At 36.7% G+C, this 27211-nt stretch overlaps 1 protein-coding gene across 2 annotated transcripts in view; it reads right to left on the reverse strand.

Annotated features, from left to right (window-relative positions):
- NPEPPS (aminopeptidase puromycin sensitive) overlaps nucleotides 1-27211 on the reverse strand; it is an 84066-nt gene that overhangs the window by 22639 nt on the left and 34216 nt on the right. For both annotated transcript variants that reach the window (XM_082704734.1, XM_082704735.1), the window contains 10 exons: nucleotides 21426-21503; nucleotides 11899-12020; nucleotides 7199-7306; nucleotides 5793-5993; nucleotides 5248-5344; nucleotides 5103-5136; nucleotides 4141-4255; nucleotides 1660-1824; nucleotides 714-818; nucleotides 218-278 (listed from right to left, as the gene is read on the reverse strand). In XM_082704734.1, coding sequence (XP_082560860.1) covers nucleotides 218-278; nucleotides 714-818; nucleotides 1660-1824; nucleotides 4141-4255; nucleotides 5103-5136; nucleotides 5248-5344; nucleotides 5793-5993; nucleotides 7199-7306; nucleotides 11899-12020; nucleotides 21426-21503 — 1086 coding nt within the window. The remainder of the gene's footprint in view (nucleotides 1-217; nucleotides 279-713; nucleotides 819-1659; nucleotides 1825-4140; nucleotides 4256-5102; nucleotides 5137-5247; nucleotides 5345-5792; nucleotides 5994-7198; nucleotides 7307-11898; nucleotides 12021-21425; nucleotides 21504-27211) is intronic.

Below are 27211 nucleotides of genomic sequence, written 5' to 3' on the forward strand. Positions count from 1 at the left end.
CAGGACACTGAGCTATGGAGAGCAGAGTCCTAGAGAGGGACCGGTAGGATAACAGGTTCTGTTTCATGCTGATCCATCACTTAACACATGGCACCAAACAGGTCAACTTTGTTTCCTATCTATCACAAGGAAGGTTAAGCATTTGGAAAAAATGTCCCACTCTGGATAGAGTGCCAACACCTCCTCTTCACTGCTATCTCAAGCTCTTAAAGATTACCTGTGGCAGCATTCTTTTGTTGGAACTTGGTTAAATACATGTTCATTCCTTTCTTAAAGTCCTGAGAAAACACAATTTTTAAAATCCAGGAGATTAAGACCTTGGAATTTATAGTATATTTGCATATTAGTACTCAAAAGCTAATTTACTCAAATTAGCTGAGTGTCAGACTTACTGAAAAACAACTATCTGTCATAATGTCTACTGTCTTTTACTTAAGTATGCATCCTCTTTGCCTTGCATGTCTGTTTTTAACTTTTATACCAGCCTCCCACACATCCCCCAAACACATTTATACATCATTCATCTAAGAGACCGTAAGAGTCAATATTAAAAAGAAAAAAAGATAAGCCAGATCAGGGTAATATCCTTCCAGAGTCTAGAAAAATTACTTAGGAACTTAATCTAAATAAATGTAGACACTTTTTTTCCCATGCAAAACACTGTGTGATTTCACCATAAAAGGATGGAAGACTTTTTAAAATGGCTTTTTTACCTTATCCCCAATGTAGTCATGGAGCATTCGGATGACAGATGCACCTTTGCTATATGATATAGCATCAAATATCTCATCAACTTCAGCAGGATGGCCCACACTGACCTGGCAGACAGTGTGATTCAGGGTTATGACAGGAAATGAACAGCCTCTAATACCGAATGACATAAAAAGCTTTCTAGGAAAACCCTCCTAACTCATAAGACACTCTTCCGCCTTTAGCTCACTCATGAATACATAATGATGACCCTTAAAAAAGAGTGTAGTAACTAACAGTAATAAAGTAGAGCATAGAACATGATCCCCATCATCTCTCCAGGTCTTGGCTTGGCTTTGCCAGGAGGCAAATCACCATGGATCTTTTTATTGGGGAACTGGGAGAGGGAGGAAGGAAGAAATGAGAAACATTTGATTTCTTGCAACTGTAATGGCTTACAATTACATAGGAGTCTGGTTAAATATGTCAAAGTAGACTGTAAGTCTAGCTCTTTGGAGGCAAAATTTGTCCATCTAAACTAGCCAAAATAAGGACAGGCTAAGTCAAAAGAAATAAAATATATATAGAAACAGACAATGACAACAATAAAAGAATATGTTCAGTTTTCTTTGAAACAAACAATAGAATCATGATGTTCTCTTGTGCATACTGCCCAACAAGCATGGTTCTCCCATACTAGTCAATAAAAATGTATTTAATGAATGCTTATGGGTATATAGCACTTGCCTCTACAAAGATAAAATTCTTACGCTGCCTACCTTAAAAAGAAACATAATTATTAAGTCTTGTGAGATTTCAAGACTGAAAACATGAACTAAAAAAAAAACAAAACAAGTGAATTGTCCACGCAATTTTCCTTTCTTTTCAGGCTCCTAAGTATGTCTATAAAAAATTACTTATTTCTTTAGAAATGAGAGCAAAGGACAATGGCTGAAAAGTATGGCTCACTTCAATAGGATGGCTGTTATCTAAAGCATCAAGTTCCTGGGCACGGGTGTAATCAGCAGATACAAACTGAGTCCAGATATCATACTCTGGGAAGCAGTGGTCTACACACAAATATTCAATCCATGATGCAAAGCCTTCATTTAACCAAAGATGAGTCCACCATTCCTAAAAATAAAAGAAATAAATGTATAAAGAAAACAAAATTTTTATCATTCCACTAATTTAAAAAACTCACATGTCCCTCCCACTATACTCTACAACTTTTAATAAGCCAAAATTCAGGAAAAAACATTCAGTAAATAACTCACATCTCTAAACAGAAAAGATGCTTAAAAGAGATGCTAAGGAAGGCCAACTGGTGATTTTGGCATTAGGCCTAAGGGACCTTTCAAAACATAGCTAAGTAAGTCTATTACCAAAGCTAGGAAAAAATGGAAGGAAAAGGGAGGGAGGGAGGGGAGAAAGCCTTTATACGGAAAAGAGGAAGAGAACAGGTAAATGGAGGCAAGAGACTATATATATGGTCAGGTAAAATTTAGTTGAATAAACCAGAAAGCTACCAGAACCAAACAAGGAAAACTGGAAAAGATTTCCATAATGACTGACTGACAAGTTAAAACTTTCTAGATAAATAGAAAAGTAGTACTGCTTATAAAAAGATTAGGTAAAATTAACAGAAGTTTCATGGCAGTAAGTAGTTCAGTAATGAACGGTGTTTAAGTACTTATAGATTATAAAATTCTCACCTGCTAATAAAATTAAACATTAAAATGGACAAAGAATATAAATGAGTCAAAGATAAAACCAACTTTAAAAAAAAATCAACTTTTTAGAAAGAGATTTTATTCTGTTTCATTAAAGTTGATTAAATCACTTACAAAAAGAAAGCAATATAAGAATCCAAGATATATGCTAAAAGACTAATGTAATGGTGAAAAGAAAAAAGGCATTTAAAATTCTGAAAAGATCAAATATTTTCAATATTTAAGTGATGAAAGCCTATCTAAGTGGTTTGTACACTTACTTAACTAGTAGCTTCCAAGAAGATAAGCTGGTACAGAGCTCATTATTCACCAACTTATCATGAGCCCTTAAATTTCAGTAAAGAAACAACTGGCATCTAATAACTATAAGGTCACTCAAATTCAGTAAAAAGTTGTTTAAAAGCTATATGAGAATGTGCACATTTTCCCTACTAAAATTTATTGCTGGTAGTTTAAAAATAAAATCATAAAAAATAAAGACTGCTCAAAGCTAACAAAAAATTGGTAGCAACGAACTTGCTACATTTGGAGAGGAGAATATTTCTGCACATGTTGGAATACACGTTCCAGCATACTTAATTCCACATGAAATTATATTTCAAAACTTTTTTTCACCCCCAAGTAAAAATTTAAACATCTAAAGCAAAAGGAAATGGTTTAATTTCAAGGGCTGGCGTTCTTTAAAAACTGCCTCAGACATGTAATGGTTGCTAAATGTCTTACTGTCTTGCTTATTCCTGTGACATATGGACCCAACTAACATCCAAGTCAGGTTCTGCTCTTTGGCAGCCTAAAATGCTATCAGGGAATTTGGCTGGCTCCAGAACTTCCAGTTCTTTCCTTATAGAGGACTTCTAGTTCAAACTTATTAAACTCTGCTCCCAAGTTCTAACACAACTAGCCAACATAGAGAGTACTTATTTGGACTGAGAGGGAAAGGTCAAGACTTGAGAACAGAGATCATTCACTGCAAACACTGTAAAATTCACTGCAAACATAATAAACAATAATTTCAATGGGACAGCTGGAAATTTTATTTATTTATTTATTTATTTTTTTAAAGATTTTATTTATTTGACAGGCAGAGATCACAAGTAGGCAGAGAAGCAGACAGAGAGAGAGGGGGAAGCAGGCTCCCCAGTGAGCAGAGAGCCCGATGCGGGGCTCGATCCGAGGACCCTGGGATCATGACCTGAGCTGAAAGCAGTGGCTTAACCCTCTGAGCCACCCAGGTGCCCCTGGAAATTTTATTATACTTAACAGTTATTCCCTAGTTTCATTTCTATCAAATTTCAACTTAACATTTTAAGCAATGAGAAAACTGACTCCTAAGAACATTGCAACCTAATGGATTATGTTCAGGTTACTTTTCAGCTACTTAACTTACATAATAAATACGCTCAAGAAACTACAGTTAGCCTGGAATCTCTGAACCTAAGAGGAGTCTCTTTCTCTCACCATAGTATTATGACTTCACCATTTGCAGGCAAATTCTACAACAGTTTAGGAAATATTTTCTGTTGAATAAAGACTGTCCACATTCTTTTGATTGACAAAGTTATCTGATAAACACTGCTGAGCAGACGTTCTAAAATAAAGCTTTTCTCTCATTCATTTTTTATACTATGTTCCAGTCAAACCTGAAATACTATGTAGCCAAAATAATGTGCAGCAGGATGAAGATAAATATATTTGAGCACTTAAAAATATTAAATACCATAGTAACAAGATTTCCAAACCATTGATGGGCGAGTTCATGTCCCACAACCAGAGCAACCCACTGGCGTGATGAGGAACAGGAGTTTTTTGGATCAATAAGCAATGCAGTCTCCCTGTGTTTAAAAAAAACCTTTTTTTAAACAATGTTAAGTATTGCAATAAAAGGAGGCATACACAAATGGGGGAGGGAGAGTCAAACAGTAAATAAGATGGTCAAGATAGGTTTTAGAGATATCAAAAAAACATTTCCTCAGAGTGCACAGAATAGAAAAAGTTCTGGGAAGACTAAGGACTATTCCAACAGAATTCATACAACAGAAGATCAAAGATGAGACACAAGTTTAATCATCAAGTTTGTAAATAGGACAGTTGTCTGAAAGTTTTAAAAAGCTTTGTCTAAAGGATTAGGGATTATTGTGCTAGACAGAGAGTAGACAGTCCTCCCATTAAAAGAAGGGGAGTGGCAAATGGGGGGGGAGATGCATTCCACAGTCCCAACAAGAACACTGAGCAGGCTGTCCAAAACTTAACTCATCAAAGAAGGCGGGGCAAAAGCTTGTTTACAGATCCTGCTTTAAAAATTATACAACCCACATGTTTGTATTGTGGTGACAGATAAGTAAAAACTTGGCTAGAAAACATTAAAGCAGAGATCGTTCTTCAAGCTGGAAAAATAACTATGAAACTCCTGGGAGGAAGAGGAGGTACCAAAATGAGAAACTCAGCCAAAAATAGATCTAAAAATGTTACTAATGCCAGATGCTCACTTTAAAATCTTATAATCTGATAGTAGCACCAGAGGGTGTTCATCTGCGTTCCTGAAATGTGTGCAGAAGTGGGGGAGGTAGGAAAATTTACAGCAGATCATAAAGCAGAAGCTACTCAATTGTGATTAACAGTGAAGCTCTTATGAAATCAGTGACTGAAAAGATAAGGCAGGGTAATGAATCATTAACATACCTATAAGTAACAAGGCCCCAGTTCTCCATGGCACCTTCATAAAATAAATATAAACATTTATTGATATATGTACATACTTCTTCCTCAAAATCACAAAATTCAAAAAAGTTATTACAATTCAGCAATAAAATGAAATTTACTTTACCAGCTGCAAAGTCTGCAATAGCAATGAGATCAATTTTAGGTAGAGGATAAGGAACATTGAAGTAGTCCTTATAAAAAGGCAGGGTTTTAGCAGCAACCTACAAAAGTATAAACAAAAGAACCATCTGATAAATATTTTATTGTAATTCATATAGAAATCCACAAAGGAATCCTGTTGCAAGCCAAAGCATCTCAAGTTACTAGAAACCAACCCTGGGGAACCCTACCTCCAAGTCTTTGGCTTTTGTTATGTTGGCCAAACTTTAATCCATTTATAATATATTGGTATGAAAAATACATTACATCTTTTCCCAAGCACTCTGTGGATAAATAAATTCCACTCTAATATTCTCTTAATCATTATCTTACAAAATGCTAATGTAACACCAAGGTTGGTAGCTTCAAAATTCTATTAAAAATAAACCCAAAGTACACAACAAATTTCAGACTAAATTATAAATAATTGTACTAGTAATTGATCAGAAATGTAAATTCCCCAACCTGGAGTTATGGACTGTTGGAACAATCCTCTTCAAGTACATTTACCTCTAACGCAAATTTTCCTTGCTCTGCTTTGCCAACAGGGGTGTAAACACGGACACACACACCGTCTTTTGACCTTGTTTCTACAAAGTCATATTCACCCACAACAAATGCCACCAAATATGTAGACATGACAGGTGTGCGGGCAAACTTCACTTCCACTACATTTTCATCATCAGGGTATGGTTTCCGATCAATTACATTCTTTAAAAAAAAAAAAAGAAAAGAAAATTTAAACAGATTTACATTAAATATCTTAAAGCAAATACTAGCCAAAAATATGTGCAGCTTCTCCCTCCCCCTTTCCAGCACGTCTTACTTATCTATCCCAATTCATCTACTGCTTTTATGCTATCAAAATCTCTCCTATTAAGAAGGAAACACTAAGAAGTTGGGGGCTGAAGTGTTAAAACTACCAGGGATCTATGAGAGAAAAGAAGCAACTTTTCTTGAATACCTACTATATGCCAGGCAATGGGATGTTTTAAGTAAGACCTCAACACTTTCCAAGTGAAATAAGGATAGAAGGCAATAATTATTAATAAACGGTAATTGTGAAATCTACATTTCAAAGGGTACAGATATCTAAATTTAGAACATTCTCTATACCAAGCCTGACTCAACAAATTTGTGGAGGAATCTCCACTTTACCAATAGAATTCCTAATTTCTCTTTGTTGTTACCAACCTCCACCCACCTCTGCCTTATTTTTTTTTTCCCCCTATTCAGGGTCTCCACTTTCTCAAGACCTCTCTATTCTTTCTTCCAAGGAAGTCTTATTCAAGAACAGATGGGATAAATTCATTCATACTAAACTGTAAAATAGTATTTCAGTTTAATATATTAGCCTCCTTTTTAGAAATATTTTAGAAGAGAACGGCATTCTCTCTATGGAATTCTCTCTACCATAAAGGAGGCAGAAACCAGTTATTTTCAAAGTAGGCTTTTCCAAGTTCCCAGAGTCTTATGACCGGCTGTTGGGCACTCTCTGTGTTAAACAATACACTTCAAGAGGTAAATGCTTACTCTGTTTATGAAAGAGATAATGACATCAGTGAAGAGAGCATATTCTAAGAATACAATCAACCAGAAACCTAAACACACTTCATATATGGCTGTATCTTTCGGCACTTAATAAGAAAGTCAGATTTTCTTTTTCAGGCAATATTTATTAAACTCATCATGTTTTTAGTTTTCCAAATTATAAGAAATTTCTTCCATGAGGAAGGAAACTCCAAATAAGGGAATTTAAAAAAAGAGGGCTTACTGGACATAAAGATGACGACTATCTGTGTTCCTGTTATGTATCAAGCACTGTGCTAGGTGGTTTCATGCTATTACATCTAACCAGCAAACTAAATATTCTAAACACTTGTTCAAATTTTCAATATACTTACATACATACATACCATGTTTGATAAAGCTACTCTGTCTTTAGGAACGACCAATGAGATATCAAAAGTTGCTTTGATGGCAGGCTCATCCCAGCAAGGAAAAGCCCTCCGGGCATCAGTAGCCTTAAAAAAGGAAAATGAAATATGAATATTACCGAATTAACCTAACCGACTGTTTTATGAAGTAACTGTCATCATCTTTCTATCATCCATTCCTTCACTTGTTTAAATATTTACTTTTTACTCCATGCCAGCAACACACCAGGCAGTGACTACAGAGAACACACGGGGCGTATTATCCCTGCCACATCAACAATGCAAAAACAAACAAAAACAAGCAATAACCCAGGAATTAGGTCTGCTACAGATCTTAATAATCTATAGTATTAGAATAATTTAGAATAATATATATTTTTTAATTTAATTTTAACTTAAAATTTTTAAAGATTTTATTTATTTATTTGACAGAGAAAGAGAGATCACAAGTAGGCAGAGAGGCAGGCAGAGAGGGGAAAGCAGGCTCTCCGCTGAGTAGAGAGCCTGATGCGGGGCTCGATCCCAGGACCCTGGGACCATGACCCTAGCTGAAGGAGAGAGAGAGCATGAGCAGGAGGAGGAGGAGAGGGAGATGTGGGGCTCGATCCCAGGACCCAGGGATCATGACCCGTGCCAACTAATTGAGCCATCCAGAGACCCCTAAATTTTTATTTTTAAGAGAACATTCCAACATCTCAAAAATCCAATTTTAATGGTTTCAGCAGTAATGTTCAAAACACAGAGCACAGGAAGGTCAAGAAGTATACTGTAAGAATTTAGAGCTGGGAAAATAGGATAGATTGCCTCTCTGGCTTTTATTTCAAAAACAAAAATATTTCCAGAATCTCTAATGTGCTTTATCTTCATCTGAAATGATAACAACAGGAATAAAGACAGATGCTCTTACCAATTCTAAACAGGTCATTCTTTGTCTTTGTTTTTTGTTTTTTAAGGGGAGAAGGGGCAGAGGGAGAGGGAGAGAATCTTTTCTTTTTTAAAGTTTTTATTTATTTATTTGAGAGAGAACACAAAGGGAGAGTGTGAGAGAGAAGCAGACTCCCCGTTGAGCAGAGAGCCTGATGTGGGACTTGATCCCAGCACCCTAAGATCATGACCCGAGCTGAAGACACTTTAACTGACTGAGCCACCCAGGGGCCCAAGACAGATAATCTTAAGCAGGCTCCCCGCCCAGCACAGAGCCCAACTTGGGGCTCAATCTCATGAACCTGAGATCATGACTCGAGTTAAAATCAGGAGCTAGACACTTAACCAACTGAGCCACTAAGGTGCTCCATCATTTTTCTTTTTATTATTTATTTATTTTTAAAGATTTTATTTGTAAGTAGAGTGTAAGGAAAGAAAAGATAGCACAGAAAAACTGAACTTAGGAGCAGCAGCAGTAGAGAAATGAATAAGCAGGGAGAACGGCAGGCAGAAGGAGAAGCAGGCTCCCTGCTGAACAAGAAGCCTGATGCGGGACTTGATCCCAGGATCCTGGGATTATGACCTGAGCTGAAGGCAGATGCTTAACTAACTGAGCCACTCACATGTCCCAGGGTATCCATTTAATAGCATTTCCATATAGAACACATAAAACTGTCACCACTTGACCTACTTAATGAGAACTCATTTTTTTCTTTAAAAATAAAGAGGAAAGTTGTTTTTTAAGAAAGAGCAACCTTGTTAAACCAAAATATAGTCTTTGTAGAATACCAGTTATAAGAGAAAGAAACTTTAATAAAACAAAATAAAGTAAAAATAAAAAAAGAACCAATTACAAGATTCTGTATCATGAAAAGAAGGAATAAATTATACAGAGGTATAGGAGGCACATACTTCTGGAAAAAAGTTTCTCTAAGGAAAATGCTAGATGGCTAACTGCACTCTCAAAGAAGTTAAGTAAATGATAAATTCATTCAAAGAATAAATAAGACATCTGAAAAGTAAGCAGAGTGTACAGAAAGAAAAGATAGCACAGAAAAACTGAACTTAGGAGCAGCAGCAGTAGAGAAATGAATTTATACTAGAGGAAATTAAATGAGTAACACAGATAACAAGATCTAAAAGTTTCTAAAAAAAAGTTTCTAATACAGAAAGGACAGTGACGAAAGCCATCAAAACTTCATCTGAGGGACAGACATCAGATATAAACCTATTATGAAAGAGCACACACCACAGTGAATGTAATATATAAGAGGAGAAAACTTGGCTACACTGAAGATCTAAATCTGAACATCAAAAGGGTTCACCAATTACTATGTAAAGTTCATGAAAAGTGAACACCTAGTAAAAAAAATTTTAATTTTTAAGTACAAGGAAATAATTTAACAAGCAATCAGGAAGAAAGCAAAGCAAAACAAAACAAAACAATGTTATTCTACAAGGGAAAAAAAGATATTCCAGTCTGATTCTTCCCCTTGACAAGATGAGATATGAAAGACTGTGGAACAACATTTATATACCTTTGAAAGAGAAAAACTATAACCCAATTGTATATACTTGCTCTTACAGTTGAAAAGTTGGGTTTGTACTCTTTGTAGCAAGGGAAAACTCACAGTAAGGGGAACCCTGGGGTGTGTGAGAAACAAGCTATCATATGTTTATTCAGGATTTGGCCCGGTGAATTGGGGGAGGATTTAGATTCACTGTAAACTGGGTGCTGTCAGAAAGTGGAGGAATTCTGTGGGTGGGCATCTCAACAGATCTCACTTACAGAGAGGGCAGACTAGAGCAAGAGTAAAACTGACACTGAAAAAGAAGTAGTATTCATTTTAACTAAGAGACGGACTTGGTCGCTATTTCATGGGTAGCACAGTGGCCCTGCTTTTGTCTGTCCTTAGATGAAATTATGAAGCACCCTTGTTTTGTTTCCCTTTATCATAGTCTCAGAGTAACCCTGCCTGAGGGTGGTGCTCTACGATGCTTTATGTCGAAAAGGAGACCAACAGGGACTAGCTGGGAGTGCTGGCACAACTTTTTAATGTTAGGGGCTGCTGCTCCTCCTTTCCCCCACCCTCAACAAATCTATTATACACCCATTAAAACTGGTCATGTATTAAGCAAATGAAAGATTTCCAGTTGTGCAGAGACTCTGGAAGTGTACTATCCATATACCCTCCCTTAAAAATTTTATTGGAGAAATACTCCAGGCAACCATTGCAGGATGCAGAAGCGCTTAAAGGGCTAAAGATAAGCATTGAAATAACTGAAACACAGAATTAAGCCTAAATAGTTATGGGAATTTTTTAAAAAAGATTTTATTTATTTATTTGACAGAGATCAAAGTAGGCAAAGAGGCAGGCAGAGAGATAGAGAAGGGGAAGTAGGCTCCCCGCTGAGCAGAGAGCCCCATGTGGGGCTCGATCCCAGGAACTCCGGGATCATGACCTGAGCTGAAGGCAGAGGCTTTAACCCACTGAGCCACCCAGGAGCTCCTAGTTATGGGAATTTTTTAAAAAATATTTTATTTATGGGGGAGGGTGGGGGGGAGCAGAGGAGACTCCATGCTCAGCATAGAGGCTGACTCAACTCAATCACACAACCCTGAGATTATGACCTGAGCTGAGTCGGTTCACCCAAGTGCCCCTGCAAATGTCATTTTAAAACAGAAGGCAAAACAAAAATTCTTGAAAGAGAAGATACACCAGGTTAGACAAATTAGTAGTAAACTAGAGCTGAAACTTTATTTTTTAAAAAGGACTGTATTTATTTATTTGAGAGAGAGAGCTAGGAATAGAAAGCACAAGCAGGGGGAGCTGCCGGCAGAGGGAGAAGTGGGCTCCCTGACCCCAGGATCATGACCTGAGTCAAAGGCAGATGCTTAACCAATTGAACCAACCAGGCACCCCAAATCCAAAACTTTAGGTGTGCAAAACAAACAACACAGAGATAAAGACAGAAACATAAAAACAGATATGATCAGCTATTTCATCATCCACGCTGAAATGTACAGGACTAAAATTAATTAGATTTACTACTTAAAAGTACCACTAGCAAATTCAAAACAAGTTATGTAATTTTAATATACATGATAAACAAAAATCAAAGAAAGTACAGATAATATAGTAAGATAAACAAATAGGACATTTCAAAGAAGCAAAGGAATGCTATACAACATTGCCATTAATTTGGTAGGATAAGCTACAGGTGTCAAATACTAAGAGCATAATTTTAATTAAGAAAGGTACACAGTATAAAGACAATTCAGGCACTGAAATTCTGCCACATATATGCATGTATGCAGATGTATACATACATGTATATACACATACATGCATATATAATTTTGTCACATACATATTTTATTACATATATGCATACACATTTATACAAACATATGTAACAGAATTTAAATACCTGAATTGCTTTTATATAAGCACCTTTTTAAATTAAAATTATCTTCTTAGTATTTGATTCCTGTGGCTTCTCCTATGAAATAGTAATGCCGTTGTGTGTGTGTGTGTGTGTGTGTGTGCGCGCGCGCGTGTCCATTCTCCATCCTACATCTTCTGTCCCTCTATAATGGATATAACTGGATGAGTACACAATAAAAATTCCAAAATCATGAATATAATCATGGCCAAAGGCACCTACCCGGAAACAATCACGCAAATAATGGAACAGAACTTTGTCAGAATATCTACTTTAAGATCACAGCATTTTAGAGAAGAATACCATACCTCAAACTGTGTGACAGCAGCATAGCGCACCTCTCCAGAAGGGGTAGTATATTTACTTCTATAAAAACCTTTCATTTTGTCATTCAGCTCTCCAACAAAATCTATCTTTAAGGTTCCTGTACCTGTGATTGAAGATGAATGAAACCACTCAAATACAGATATTAAGTACAAGTTATCAAAATACAAGTTATCAAAAATATGTCCTTAAGACACTAACTTATGTTCAAATCATTTTTTTTTTCCCTTTCTCAAACACTTCTGGCAATGGACAGAATCTAGTATCTACTGAAAAAGGGTAAACTAATCCTAAAGTGAACCTTAATATCATGTTTAGGGTGACTGTTTAGAAAGTTCTTTAACTGTATTAACTTAATCTCTAATCACCAATCCATAAAGATAAAAACAGGAAAGGAAATGAACATTTATTATTAAATTTATGACATGCTACTGTGCATGGAGCCTTAAAAATATTTAGAAACTTGGAAGTAGTATAGTCTCCATTTTTTCAGATGAGGAAACTGAGGCTGAAAATTAAGTAACTTGCTTGATGTCACATGATTATTAAGTAGCAAGAAAGAGATAAAAAATTTAGGCCTGTTTAATCCAAAATTCATGTTCTTTGCCAATGATGCCATATAAATTGGTCCATTTAGAGGACTTCATGACAATTTAAGACAAAAACCCTATCTGTTCAATCCAAATAGAATATTGATTCCATACTTTTGAAAGGAACTATATAGGGAAGATCAATGATTTGGCTGGCAAAAAGGCATTAAAAACTCTTACAGTCACCTCAATCATTTGAAATGATAATATTAAAGAAATACATTTATCAAATAATTACTAAATGCAAAATGAATGTATATTCTACTGGTGTATAAGGGCAAAAACAAATTAGACAAAATGGGAGTTTTGTGAGTATATATACCTTCTTTCATAACAGGAAAGAGATAATAATTAATATCTATCAGTCATCTACCAAATTCAGGTGCATGACAAAACAAGAATCCCCTTCTACATTTTACAAATTAAATCTCCCCAAAAAGCCAACTAGAAAAATGTTGACTTTTAATTGATTCTTTTAAAAATGCCTATTTATAACAGGATCTACAGCATGGGAATCTAACAAATCAAAGACACAGTATGACTATAAAGTAATTAGGCAATGATTCCAAAACTTTTATATCCTAATGTTTCAAACTGTCATTTTGGAATGCCATAGAGCAATGACACTGACATTGTTCAAAATGTTCTTAAGTCCCTCTCTTTCTGACATATCCTTTTGGATGTTCTCAGTCAGATAGCCACCTTCCAAAACCGAACTGACTTTTTTGAAAAGGTCCAAAAGTCATGAAGAGTCCAAGTCTACAGAAAAAGTGAATGACAAACTGCAAACTGTTTCTAGATAAAATGCTGTTATTAAGTATGTCAATTAAGTAATTAAAACGATTTTCACATGTGCTTCAAACTCATTCTGAAAGTAACTTCAAGAGAAAATTTCAGGCCTCTGCTGTGAAGTCATCATCAATAAACAGAGCGCCATATTCTTTTTTTTATTGTGCTCAACCTATGGCCTGAACTCACAACCTCAAGATCGAGAGTTGCATAATCTGCTGACTGAGCCAGCCAGACACCCCGAAGTGCCATATTCTTAATGAAATCATGCTGGGGGGAAAAAATTGAAGCTCATTTGAATAAATGTGTGTGAATCTTATTTTTAAAAAATCAGACCTTCTGTCTAAAGGGGACAATGAATACTCTCTTAAAGAGAATGACAGATTACTGGAACGGTAAGTAAGAATACAGTAAAAGAATGTGAAAGAATTCTTAATGATTGATACTAAAGAATTTAACTATAATATAAAATTTCTCCCTATTTTCTTTAGGAATTCAGTAATCTTTAGGAAAGCAGATATATATACATTAATAAAGTTTACAAGGAATATCTAGTACATTGTAAAAACTCACTGCATTTAAAGAGAAGTATTTGTTGGAATTTTATGTTGCAATTCCACAAATGGAACTGGCCAGTCTGTTTTCACTAGTCAACTAACATGTTAAGATTTCTTTTCTATAACTCATACTCCATGGGAAATCTACTTTTGCCTCTTCCTACTTGGAATAATATGATTTAAAACTCATAACTAAATAAGAAAGGCTGCTTACACTTTTACTTGGTTTTAAATCTCCAAGGCCATCAAACCATAACAAGATACTGATAGTGACCACTTCCAAAAAGTGGCATACTAAACAAAATACAAAGTATTGGAAAAGGTTATTACCTGAAATTCAAACAAAACACAAGTTAAAGTTTTAAAAAATTATAATAAATGTAACTAGTGTTATATTATACAATTATAATAATTACAAAATATTTACCATTAATATAGTAAAGTTATAGGGCAAAAACAGGAGAAAAAATGCTTAATAAATGTCAACTTATCAAATTTACACCATATTGAAGAACTGATTGCCAGACTGCCTAATCTTATAACTGATTGCCCACATAATTTACATTGCTTCCTCACATTAGACACCTTATTTCAATATCCATTATACACAATATTTATCTGCTTGGAATGATAAACCTTTTAAAACATACAATAAACTCATTTATAAATTAAACAACTGGAAAATTGCAACTTCTACCAAAAGCCTTATTTCTTTTTTTTTTTTTTAAGATTTTATTTATTTATTTGACAGAGAGAGATCACAAGTAGACAGAGAGAGAGAGGGAAGCAGGCTCCCTGCTGAGCAGAGAGCCCGATGCGGGACTCGATCCCAGGACCCTGAGATCATGACCTGAGCTGAAGGCAGCGGCTTAACCCACTGAGCCAACCAGGCGCCCCAAAAAGCCTTATTTCTTTAAAGGTTAGGAGAGTATAATTGCTGTAAAACCTGAAGTAGATCTTGAAAAACTTCAATAAAAATTTAATGAGCCTACTAAATACCAAAAATATTAAAGACAGATTAATTTGTACAGAAAGAGAGTAAATAAAGGTCTCTGCCTTTGTGTCACTGTTTCCTGTGATCCTGTTTTTCACTCTTAGAAATGTCAGTATCACCTATGTTTCTCCAAATAAACACCACTCTGTAGGATCCTTAACAGAAGATTATGAAGTTGTTGCCAGCTTATAATGATCATGGTAATTTAACCACTATTCTAGAACATGCCAATTCAGGAAAGAAAATGTTTTACTTAGCTTTGAAATAGCTGGCATGACTGTTAAGTCTGGTGAGGTTAAACACAAAGGTTACTAAGGTCCTTTCAATACATGCTCCAGATTTATTCCCTTACCAGAAGACAGAATGCTTGTGCAGCTTACCAAAACTTGAAAAAACATAGGTAATTGTGCTCCAGAGAATAGTGGGAAAATGTGAAAGCCGAAGATTTTCAAGCAAATAGTTACAGATGTTCAATACTCAGTATTAGTCTCAATCTCAAACAGGATAATTTCTTTTTTTAAAATTAAAGATTTTATTTATTTCTTTGACAGAGAGACAGTGAGAGAAGGAACACAAGCAGAGGGAGTGGGAGGGGGAGAAGCAGGCTTCCTGCTGAGCCGGCAGCCCAATGTGGGGCTCGATCCCAGGACTCTAGGATCATGATCTGAGCTGAAGGCAGATAGATGCTCAACAACTGAGCCACAGGCACCTCAGATAATGTCATTAAAAAAAAAAAAAGATTCTATTTATTTATTTATTTGAGAGAGCAAATGAATGAGCGAGCACGAGAACGGGGAGGAGCAGAGGGACAGGGACAAGGAGACTCCATGCTCAGCATGAAGCCCAACTCAGGGCTCCATTTCATGACCCCAATATCATGATCTGCGTGGAAATCCAGAGCCCAAAAACTGAGCCACCCAGGTGCCCCTCAAGTAAGATAATTTCTAATTCTAATACTTACATCAGTTACTTTTTTATACTGTTGTATTAATTAAAAATCTCCAAAACTCTGCTGAATTCCAGTATACAAAAGGTCATAACCTTCTCAGACCTTAGAAATGACTTCACAGGGGCGCCTGGGTGGCTCAGTGGGTTAAAGCCTCTGCTTTCGGCTCAGGTCATGGTCCCAGGGTCCTGGGATCAAGCCCCGTGTCGGGCTCTCTGCTCCACAGGGAGCCTGCTTCCTCCAATCTCTCTCTGCCTGCCTCTCTGCCTACTTGTGATCTCTCTTTCTGTCAAATAGATAAAATCTTAAAAAAAAAAGAAAAGAAAAAGAAATGATGTCACGATTTACCATGTCTGCTGTAAATAGTCCTTATCATGAGTGACAAAGCTCTTATATACTGAAAGCTGACCCTTTTTAAAAAAAAAAAGATTTATTTATTTATTATTTTAGAAAGATTGAGAGAGAGTGGGAGAGGGATACAGGGAGAGAATCCCAAGCAGATCCCCCCATTGAGCATGGAGCCCAAGGTAGGGGTTGATCCCATAACCCTGAGATCACAATGTAAGCTGAAACCAAGAGTCAGATGCTCAAGCAGGTGCCCCCGACCTCTTTTATTTACACACACACATACACACACACGTGTAAGAGGGAAAGAAGGGTGTAGAATATGATAGATGGCATGCCAGTTTCTGTGTTCTTAAACAGTATACGCAGAAACGCTTACAAAACCATCAAATAGTTTTAAAAGGATACATAGGAAACTGGTTGCTTCTGAGAAGAGCTGAGAGAGGAAGAAAGGGCTAGGATGGCAAACACATTTCCACTGTATGTCATGTGATTTTTAAACCATGTATTGTATTTTTATAGTATTTAATTAAAAAATAAAAAGCATAATATGATAGTTTCAAGTATAGACTTTGAGATTAAACTGCTTTGGTTTGAAATCCAGACTCTGGCACCTAATACATATTGACCTTGGGCAAGTTATTTAATTAAACTACCTTTGTACCGTGGTTTATCTATAAAATGCAGGTAACAAACTATCTCAAAAAGGATGAACAAATTAGTATTTATGATACACATAAGACAGTACAGATTAATCTGGCACAGATTAAGCATTCATAGAAGCATGCATGTATTATACCTACACACATTTATACATATGCATGTATAGAGATAATGTATACATATATCACACATGCACCTTCTAGGGGTTTCTGTCTGTTCTTACCTGCTTAAGCATTCTAGCAAATATATTCCAGCTTCCTTTTTTTTTTTTTTTAAGATTTTATTTATTTATTTGACAGACAGAGATCACAAGTAGGCAGAGAGAAAGGCAGAGAGAGAGGAGGAAGCAGGCTCCCCAATGAGCAGAGAGCCCGATGCAGGGCTCGATCCCAGCACCCTGAGATCATGACCTGAGAAGAAGGCAGAGGCTTAATCCACTGAGCCACCCAGGTGCCCCTACATTCCAGCTTCTTTTGATAAATCTAGTATCTTGAAATTTTGACTTAATAATGTTGTCATATTTCCTAATGCTAAACAGCTGAATCTACTCTCTACACACACACACAGTTTATGTATACTCTGGGATGATTTCAAAAACCTGCTTTAAAATTTTTTTGCTCCTAGGATGTCTGGGTGCCTCAGTCATTAAGCACCTGCCTTTGGCTCAGGTCATGATCCTAGGGTCCTGGGACTGAGCCCCTGCATCAGGCTCCCTGCACTCCTATTCTACCTCTTTAAATTCACAATTTGGCTAAAAGCATAGAATCAATTCTAGGCTGAAAATCAGATACACAGAATTTTGAAGGAATGGCTCCAGTAGAGTCTAGTTTCCATTGTTCCCTTTGGTTAATCTGCTATTCCGTTTTTAAAATTTCATTCAAATATTGTTGATAGACAATGTTACATTAGTTTCAGGTATTCAACATAGTGATTTGACAACTCTATACCCTTTGCTACGCTCACCGTAAGTGTAGCTACCACCTGTTACCATACAACGCTATTATGATACCACTATGTTCCTTATGCTGTACCTCTAATCCCTGATTTACTCATTCCATAACTGGAAGCCTGTACTCCCACTCCCTTTCACCCATTTTATCCACCCTCCACCTCTCAGTCTACTACTACTGCTATTCTGCTCCCTGAACTTTGAAGGTAATCTGCTAGCCTTCCTTCCTTCCTCCCAAACCCGTCCTTGGGAAGAAACTCTTATTAGAAAGCCTCACTTTATTCACTCATTCAAGAGTAAGTACGAGCAGGGGTAGGGGTAGAGGGAGAAGAAGTGAGAGAATCCCAAGCAGACTCTGCACTGAGTGTGGAGCCTGACTCCACCAGGCTCAATCCCCACAACCCTGAGATCATGACCTGAGATAAAATTAAGAGTCAGATGCTTAACTGACTGAGCCACCTAGGTGCCTTTCGAGAGCCTCAATTTTATCCCCAGAAGTTCTAAAATTTGTATGGGAGTTTTTACATTTATTGAGTTAGCCCTTCTCAGTGGTATACCTTTTCTTTCTTCTTCTTCTTCTTCTTTTTTTTTAGTGGTGTACCTTTTCAAACTGAAGTTCCCAATTACCTCAGAAATCACCTCAAGAAAATGTTCTTCTTTTGGATCTTTAATAGCTTTCCCTTCTCATTTTCTCTGTCTTCTCTTTTACTAGATGGATGTTGGCTCTGCTAGACTGGTCCTCAAATTTTCCTACCATGTGTAAGATTCCTCTATTTCATCTTCAAAAACTCGTATCAGGTTTTTCATACTGTTGTATTATAATTTCTGGAAGTTTTCTTGCTCTAATTCTTTCTGTTTGATAATGATCTGTCCTGTTCTTTCTTTCTTTCTTTCTTTCTTTCTTTCTTTCTTTCTTTCTTTTTTAAAGAGAGAGAGAGTACACAAATGGTAGGGGGAGGAGCAGAGGGCAAGGGAGACAATCTTAAGGATGGCTCGAGCCCATGCTCCCTCTCATGACCTTGTTATCATGACATGAGCAGAAATCAAGAGTTGGACGCTTAACCAACTTGTTATTGTTTAATGAATGTGATATTAACAATATTTCTAAGGGTATTAATTTGTTTTGTGTGGGGTTTTATTTGAGACTTTCTTTTTCTTTTTTTTTTTTTTAAAGATTTTATTTATTTATTTGACAGAGAGAAATCACAAGTAGGCAGAGAGGCAGGCAGAGAGAGAGAGAGAGGAGGAAGCAGGCTCCCTGCTGAGCAGAGAGCCCAATGCAGGACTCGATCCCAGGACCCTGAGATCATGACCTGAGCCGAAGGCAGCGGCTTAACCACTGAGCCACCCAGGCGCCCGAGACTTTCTTTTTCTTTTTGAGACTTTCTTTTCCTTTGTCTTTGCTTTTAACAAGTTCCTATATTTCTATTATTGTTAGGCTTTTTACTCTAGTTTTCATAGTAGAAGTTAAATCAAATCTCTGGTAATTGTTGCCACAGTGACTTTGGGCTTGGCCATACTATCTGCTTTGGCCAATGAAATGTGCATGGACATCAAGTATACCACCATCCATGCAGAAGCCTGAAATGTATCTGTGTGGTTTGTCTCTGTTCCCACCCCTGAGCTTCTGCCCTCTGCCATGGGAGAGAACAGCATGCTGCAGACAGTAGCTGCTCACTACCGGTCCTGGAATGAGAAGAGCTGTGAGCTGAGCAGAGCTCTTAAGCAAAGGTGGAGATAGGCTGCAGGAGTCCTCAGGGCCAGGCGTGAGCAGGAAATATTTGTTGTAAGCCACTGAGATTTGCGATCCCACTCATGGATTAAAATTATGCGTATACTTATATATACACACACAAGATATTTCTGGAAATATTCACAAGACAATGGAAGTGGAAGGTATCAAAAAAACCAGAAATCTTAATTTTTATGTTATATTTTTTGGTATCTTTTAATACATGTTCATGGCAAAACATTTATTTTTATAATAATTTCATCCAAGAAATCCTAGTTAGAAAAAGGCAAAATGAAAGAGCACTGAACAAAAAAGTAAAACTCCAATTTAAAATTTTTCTAAAGATCCTACTATTAAGGCAATATATTATCAGTATAGAAATTATGGAAACTAAAAAATGTGTAAATAAGAATAAAAACCTATCAATTATGTCAAAAACCAGACGTATCATTTTATTTGTATCATTTTAGAGATATGATTCATCACCCTGTATATGTAATTTTGTATTTTGTTTTTCAATTTTACATTATAATAAGCACTTCACAATGTTAAGAATTCATTAAGCTCACTTTCAGTTGCTATATATATGCTACCATACTGATGTCATAATTACTCCCTTAGTGCTGAACAAATACATTCATTCTAATTTTTTACTACCTTAAGTAATGTCTCAATAGACATTTCTAGGCATAAAGCATTTCTTGCATTTATGATTTTTCTTTAGGATATGTTCCTATTATCAGAATTGCTGGGTCAAAACCATGAACATGTTTAGGCTTTTTTTTTTTTTTTTTTAAGATTTTATTTATTCATTTGACAAATTGAGAGAGATCAAAAGTAGGCAGAGAGGCAGGCAGAAGCAGGCTCCCCGCTAAGCAGAGAGCCCGATGAAGGGCTCCATCCCAGGACCCTGAGATCGTGACCGGAGCCAAACACAGAGGCCTAACCCACTGAGCCACCCAGGTGCCCTTGATTAGGCTTTTGATACATACTGCCAGACTGTCTTCCAAGGACACTGCATGGATTTACAGTCCCACCAGTAATATCAAGATAGTCACTGATACAAAACAGGCAAAAACTGGTATATCAGTAACTGCTGTTTCATATTTCTCATTATGAGAAAGCCAAATATCTTGTCACATGGTTTAGTCATTTCTATTTTTTTCATACAAATTCCCTCTTACTTTTTAACTTTTAATTTTAATTCCAATTAGTTCACGCACGGTTTTGTATTAGTTTCCAGGGTACTCTACAGTGGTGCCACACTTTCATACGTCATCTGGTGCTCATCATGACAAATGCACTCCACTTGTTGCTTTTCAACTGATCATTAATCAAAGTCTTAGTCTTTACCAACTGATTTGTATAGAATTTCTTACACTACATTAAGCTTAGAAAGTCTTCCTTTTTCCTTTGTGCTTACATCTGGATTATGACGATGATGATTTTTTAAGGAGGTGCCACACCCAGTGTGGACCCCAGGGCCAGGCTTAAAAACTCACGATCCTGAGATCAAGACCTGAGCAGAGATGAAGAATGAACACAAGCAACTGAGCCAACCCAGGCACCCCTACTTAATAATAGTGTTTTATCAACAAATCTTTCCTTCCATGCCCTCACTGTACTTTTCTACATCAAAATCAACTGTGGGACATTCATCTCAGAGATGTGGCCTCAATTACTGGAAGATGGAGCTGTGTAGCTGTATTTTTAAAAAGATGAGACTGAAAAGGTGAAAAACAATGCATTATGTTCTAGGGTAGAATGATCATTAGTTTTGGTCTTTCTTCCTGGTGGCCCAAAAGCTGCAATGAACCTCTTTCAAAAGCTCTGTCTTAATATTTAATCTGCTTAAAATGAGGGAAAAAAGGCATACAACAAATTTCTTTGGAAGAAATAAGGTGTCACTATTCATCATGGGATTTTACAAAAGCCACAACTCTTACCTGTTTGGAGAGTACTAGGAAAAGACAAGGTGACTTTTTCATCTTCATTCTGATAGTTAAATCCTGTAGCATGTATTTCTGGAATAGAAATTAAAAAAAAAAAATTAGTTCAAAAATCTGACTGGACTAAAACAAAATCCAGACTATAGCAATTAATATTTTTCAGGGCAAAATCTCTACTAAAACTAAATATTCTTTTTTTTTCTTAAGATTTTATTTATTTGACAAAGGGAGAAGGAGGGAGAGAGCACAAGCAAGGGGAATAGCAGAGGGAGAGAGAGAGAAGAGGCTCTCCACTGAGCAGGGAGTCCAATGCAGGGCTCCATCCCAGGACTTTGGGATCACGACCTGAGCCAAAGGCAGACACTTAACTGACTGAGACACCCAAGCATCCCCCACACTTTTTTCAAGTAAGCTCCAAGCCCAACATGGGGCTTCAATTCAAGACCCTGAGATCAACTGGGGCGCCTGGGTGGCTCAGTGGGTTAAGCCTCTGCCTTCGGCTCAGGTCATGATCCCAGGGTCTTGGGATCGAGCCCCGCATCGGGCTCTCTGCTCCGCGGGGAGACTGCTTCCTCCTCTCTCTCTGCCTGCCTCTCTGCCTATTTGTGATCTCTCTCTGTCAAAAAAAACAAAAAACAAGAAAAAACCAAATTCAAACCTGAGATCAAAGCCACATGCTCTACCAACTAAGCCAGCTAGGTGTCCCTAAAACTAAATATTCTTACTTAAATAAATTAAGTTTCTATTAACAAAAGTGTCATTTCAAACCAACCTATTTTAGTCCACATCCTAAATTCAATGTGCTCCTGAAACACATTTATACATGCTATATTAATTCACAAAACTTTTTTTCCCCTTAAAACTTCTATGATACAAGGGAAGTAAGGGCTACTATAAATTTTCTACCAGATTCCCAGACATGCTTCATTCCTATCTTTTTGCTTTCTAAGTTGCAGTTTTACTCATGAACACTTGAAAGACTGAGCAAATTGCCGAGGTTTCAGTGTTAAAGCTGTATCAATGAAAGTTCTGTCCCCCAACCAAAGACAGGTAACAATTCCAACTAAAATATAGGTCATCCTTATTTCCAGTAAAATTCATTGTTACATGTTATAGAAATAAAGGTGAAAACAGATGTGTGGGTTAAATTAGGCTTTGATTTACTCTCTAGTAGGAGTGAGAAGACATTGCTTATTTGATACTTCAGAATGCTCAGCATACACTTCAGGGAAAGAGCTAGCCTTAATACGCAAATGAACAGATGCTTAACATCCTTAACCATTAGGGAAATGGAAATCAAACCAAAAGGAGACACCACTTCACACGCACTTAGAGGACTACAATCAAAAAGACAGATAATGCTAAATGTAAGGGAGGATGTAAAGACACTGGAACCCTCATACACAGTTGGTAGGAATGTAGAGGCTAGTAGGAATGCTGAACGGTGCAGCCACTTAGGAAAACAGCCCAGGAAGTTCCTCAAATGATTATTAAGTGGACTTATCAGAGGGCCCAGAAGTCCCACTCTTAGTGGGGATATATAAATCCAAGAGAAATAAAAATGTACGTCAAAAACTTATACACAGATGTTCACAGGAGTATTATTCGTAATAGCCAAAAAGTGGAAACAACCCAAATGTCCATCAAACGATGAACAGATAAAATGTGGTATACAATGGAATACTGCTTGACAAAGAAAAGGAATACCAAGTGTTGATATATACTACAATATGGATAAACTTTGAAAATATTATATTAAGTGAAAGAAACCAGACAAAAAGGGCCACATATTTATCAGAAATGTTCAGAACAGGCAAATCTATAAGACAGAAAGTATATTAGTGGTTGCCTAGGGCTGGAAGTTTGAGGTGAAAGGTATTTTCTTTCTGGGGTAATGAAAATGATAAAAACTGATCCTGGTGATGGCTACACAACTCTGTGAATATACTAGAAACCACTGAATTGTACAATTCATTTATTTTTTTTTTAAGATTTGAGAGAGAGAGAGAGAGAAATAGTGCATGCAGTGGGAGAGGGAGAGGATCTCAAGCAGACTCCAGGCTAAGCACAGAGCCCAACCTGGGGCTCTGTCTCACAACCCTGACATCATGACCTGAGCCCAAACCAAGAGTCAGACACTAACCAACAGAGACATCCAGATGCTCTGATTTGTACACTTTAAAAAAAAAGATTTTATTTATTTATTTGAGAGAGAGAGTGCACTCACAACTGCGGGGAGAGGCAGAGGGGAAGTAGACTCCCTGCTGAATAGGGAACCCAACAGGAGGCTTAATCCCAGGACCCTGAGATCATGACCTGAGCCAAAGGCAGACATTTAACCAACTGAGCCACCCAGGTGACCCCTAACTGTGTACTTCAAATGAGTGAATTTTATGGTATGTGAATTTTATCTCAATGAAATTGTTATTAAGAGAGAAAGGTGGATTTATTAGTCATGGACTTAAATTTGGTATGGTAACAGTGATTCAGATTTAGTAACATTCTATGAGCCAGGCAAGATGCCCACAATTCATTTCTTTTTTTTTTTTTAAGATTTTTTATTTATTTATTTGACAGAGAGAGATGACAAGCAGGCAGAGAGGCAGGCAGAGAGAGGGGAGGAAGCAGGCTCCCTGCTGAGCAGAGAGCCCGATGCGGGGCTCGATCCCAGGACCCTGGGATCATGACCTGAGCCGAAGGCAGCGGCTTAACTCACTGAGCCACCCAGGCGCCCCCACAATTCATTTCTTTTTATGAATCACCCTAAGATTGAATTTTCAATGTTTCTAATACAATTATGGTTCAAACATCTTTATAAACCTAAATCTTTAAAAAACCAATATGAAACTATAATTTCAGATTTTAAAAGAACTTTAATCAATTATTCCTCATTTTACAGATGAAAAAAATGAGATATCCAAAGTTAATGATTTGCCTAAATTCACATAGCTGGACTAGAATTTAGTTCCCTTCCTATTCCAAAATTCTTTCTACTATCATAAATTAGCTCCTATAAATTTGAAAAGAAACTCATAACTTGGCATATATACAACACTGATGAAATCACAACTGAAACAATGACTTTTACTGGCAAAAACTCAAGATTTGCTTTAACTTGATTCGATATAGAATCATACTTAAGCTACAGGGAAGCTAAGAATCACCTTAATGCATAAGAATGTACTTTTCTGACAAAGATACAAAACTGCATTATGGTCTATGATCAAAGACTATCTCCATAAAGGATTATTAAAACTAACTTGTTTTTATAAATGCACAAAAAGTCCTCAAGTTGGTAATGAAGATAAAAAGCCAAAAGAATAGCAGTTTTTACTTTTTTTATTTTTAAAAAAGATTTTATTTATTTGAAAGAATGAGAGAGAGCACACAGAGGGAGAGTGAGAGAGAGAGAAGACTACCCACTGAGAGAAAGCCTGATGTAGGACTCAATCCCAGATCATGACCTGAGCAGAAGGCAGATGCTTAACTGAATGAGCCACCCAGGAGCCCCTATTGTTATTTTATTTTATTTTTTAAGTAGGTTCCACGCCCAATGTGAAGCTTGAACTCATGACCCTGAGATCAAGAGTCACATGTGGGATGCCTGATTTTGATTTTGCTTTTATTTTGACTCCTGATTTTGTCTCAGGTCATGATCTCGGGGTTCTGAGATTGAGCCCTGCCTCGAGCTTCATATTCAGCACAGACTACCCAGGATTCTCTCCCTCTCCTCCTGCTCATGCCCACACGTGTGCTCCAAATAAATAAATAAATAAATAAATAAAATCTTTAAAAAAAAAAAAAAAAACATCTCACATGCTCCACGAACTGAGTGAGCCAGGTACCTCAAGCATAGCAGGGTTTTTTTTAAATATAATTTTTATTTTATTTTATTTTTTATTTGAGAGAAACAGAATGAGAGAGAGAGCATGAGAAGGGAAAGGTCAGAGGGAAAAGCAGACTGCCCCGTGAGAAGGGATCCTGATGGGGGACTCGATCCTGGGACTCCAGGATCAGGACCTGAGCTGAAGGAAGTCACATAACCAACTGAGCCACCCAGGAGCCCCATGAAAATAGCAGTTTTAAAATTTAAACAATCAAGTATTGTTATTGCATGTATTCTATTCTAACACATGATTCCAAATATGCACATCAACTCTATTACATGTATATTTAAAGAGAATAAAATTTCCTCTAAAATTCTCTCTGAGAAAAGAGGGTAGTAATCATATATGTCTTCCTTTTTGTCTTTTTTTTTTTTTTTTTTTAATTTGAGATAGAGAGACAGCATGTGTGCACACATGAGCAGGGAGAGGGACAGAGTGGGAGGAAGAGGATCAAGTTGATTCTGGACTAAGCACAGAGCCTGTCTTATCTCCCATGACCAGGAGATCATAACCTGAGACAAAACCAAGAGTCAGATACTTAATCAACTGAGCCACTCAGGTGCCCCACAATCATATATCTAAATTTCTGAAGTTTCTTGTATTATGGGACACCCTTCCAATTACTTTATTTAAAAAAATTTTTTTCCAATTACTTCATGTTGAACAACATACTACTTAACAAACATACATATTAACAAAATTATTAAAAAAATTTTTTTTCCAATTACTTCATGTTGAACAACATACTACTTAACAAACATACATTAGACTTTAAAATAACCTTGGTCAATTGTAGCTTCGGATATTCTGCAAATGGCACAAACCAGAAATACAGAAATACAGAATTTCTCAAACGAGAAATACAGAATCATCCTAACTGCTTCCCTCCATGACTGTCTCTCATAACACATTCCAAATCAGCAAATTCAGTAGCCTATATCTTTAACTCCAGATTTTTCAATGCCCCCATCACTACAACCCTAGTCAAATGTACCACTATTTCTCTCTAGATCACTATGGTAGCCTCTTAACTAGTCTGTTTCTGCTCCTGCTGCTTTATAACCTATTCTTCACACAGCAGCTAGGGTAATCTGTTAGATCAAAGCCTTTAATGAAGTCCCAAAATATTCAGAATGAAAAGCCAGGTCTCCTTGAGGTTGGTAAATATTTTAGAGAGGACCAAAAGATTTCATTAATATTTACAACCTGTGATTAAGGGCACCTGGCTGACTCAGTTGTTAAGCGGCTGCCTTTGGCTCAAGTCATGATCCTGGAGTCCAGGGACTGAGCTCTGCACCAGGCTCCCTGCTCAGCGGTAAGACTGCTTCTCCCTCTCTCACTCCCCTTGCCTGTGTTCTGTCTTTTGCTTTGTCTGTCTCTCTGTCAAATAAATAAATAAATAATCTTAAAAAAATTAAAATAAAATTTGTGATTATCTAAAGATACTGTGAAGAAAATGAATAGGTAAATCAAAGATCAAGAGAAAATATTTTTACAGAGAATACACCTAAAAACTTCTAAAACTCCATGATAAAAGGAAAATTTTATTAAAATACGGGTAGAATACTCAAACAATCTCATAAATGGCCTGCAGAGTTTGAGGAACAACAAAGATACTGGCAGCAAAATGAGTTGTAGTTACTCTGTACCCTTGATAACATTTTTGTTTTTAATCCCTTTAGATTTATCCATTCTTGTTGGTATGTGGTAGTATATCATTGTGATTTTAATTTGCATTTCCCTGATGATAAACGATGTTGGGCATTTTTTGTTTGGTTTTTGGCCAAATGCAGGCATTCTCTAACTTCAGGGTTTCTACAGCTGCTAAGAAGGTTCTTTCCTCAAATATCTACAAATTTTATGTCAGTCACTTCTTCAGAGATCTGCTTCATCACC

This window comes from Mustela nivalis, assembly GCF_964662115.1.
Source record: "Mustela nivalis genome assembly, chromosome: 17".
Lineage (NCBI taxonomy): Eukaryota > Metazoa > Chordata > Mammalia > Carnivora > Mustelidae > Mustela > Mustela nivalis.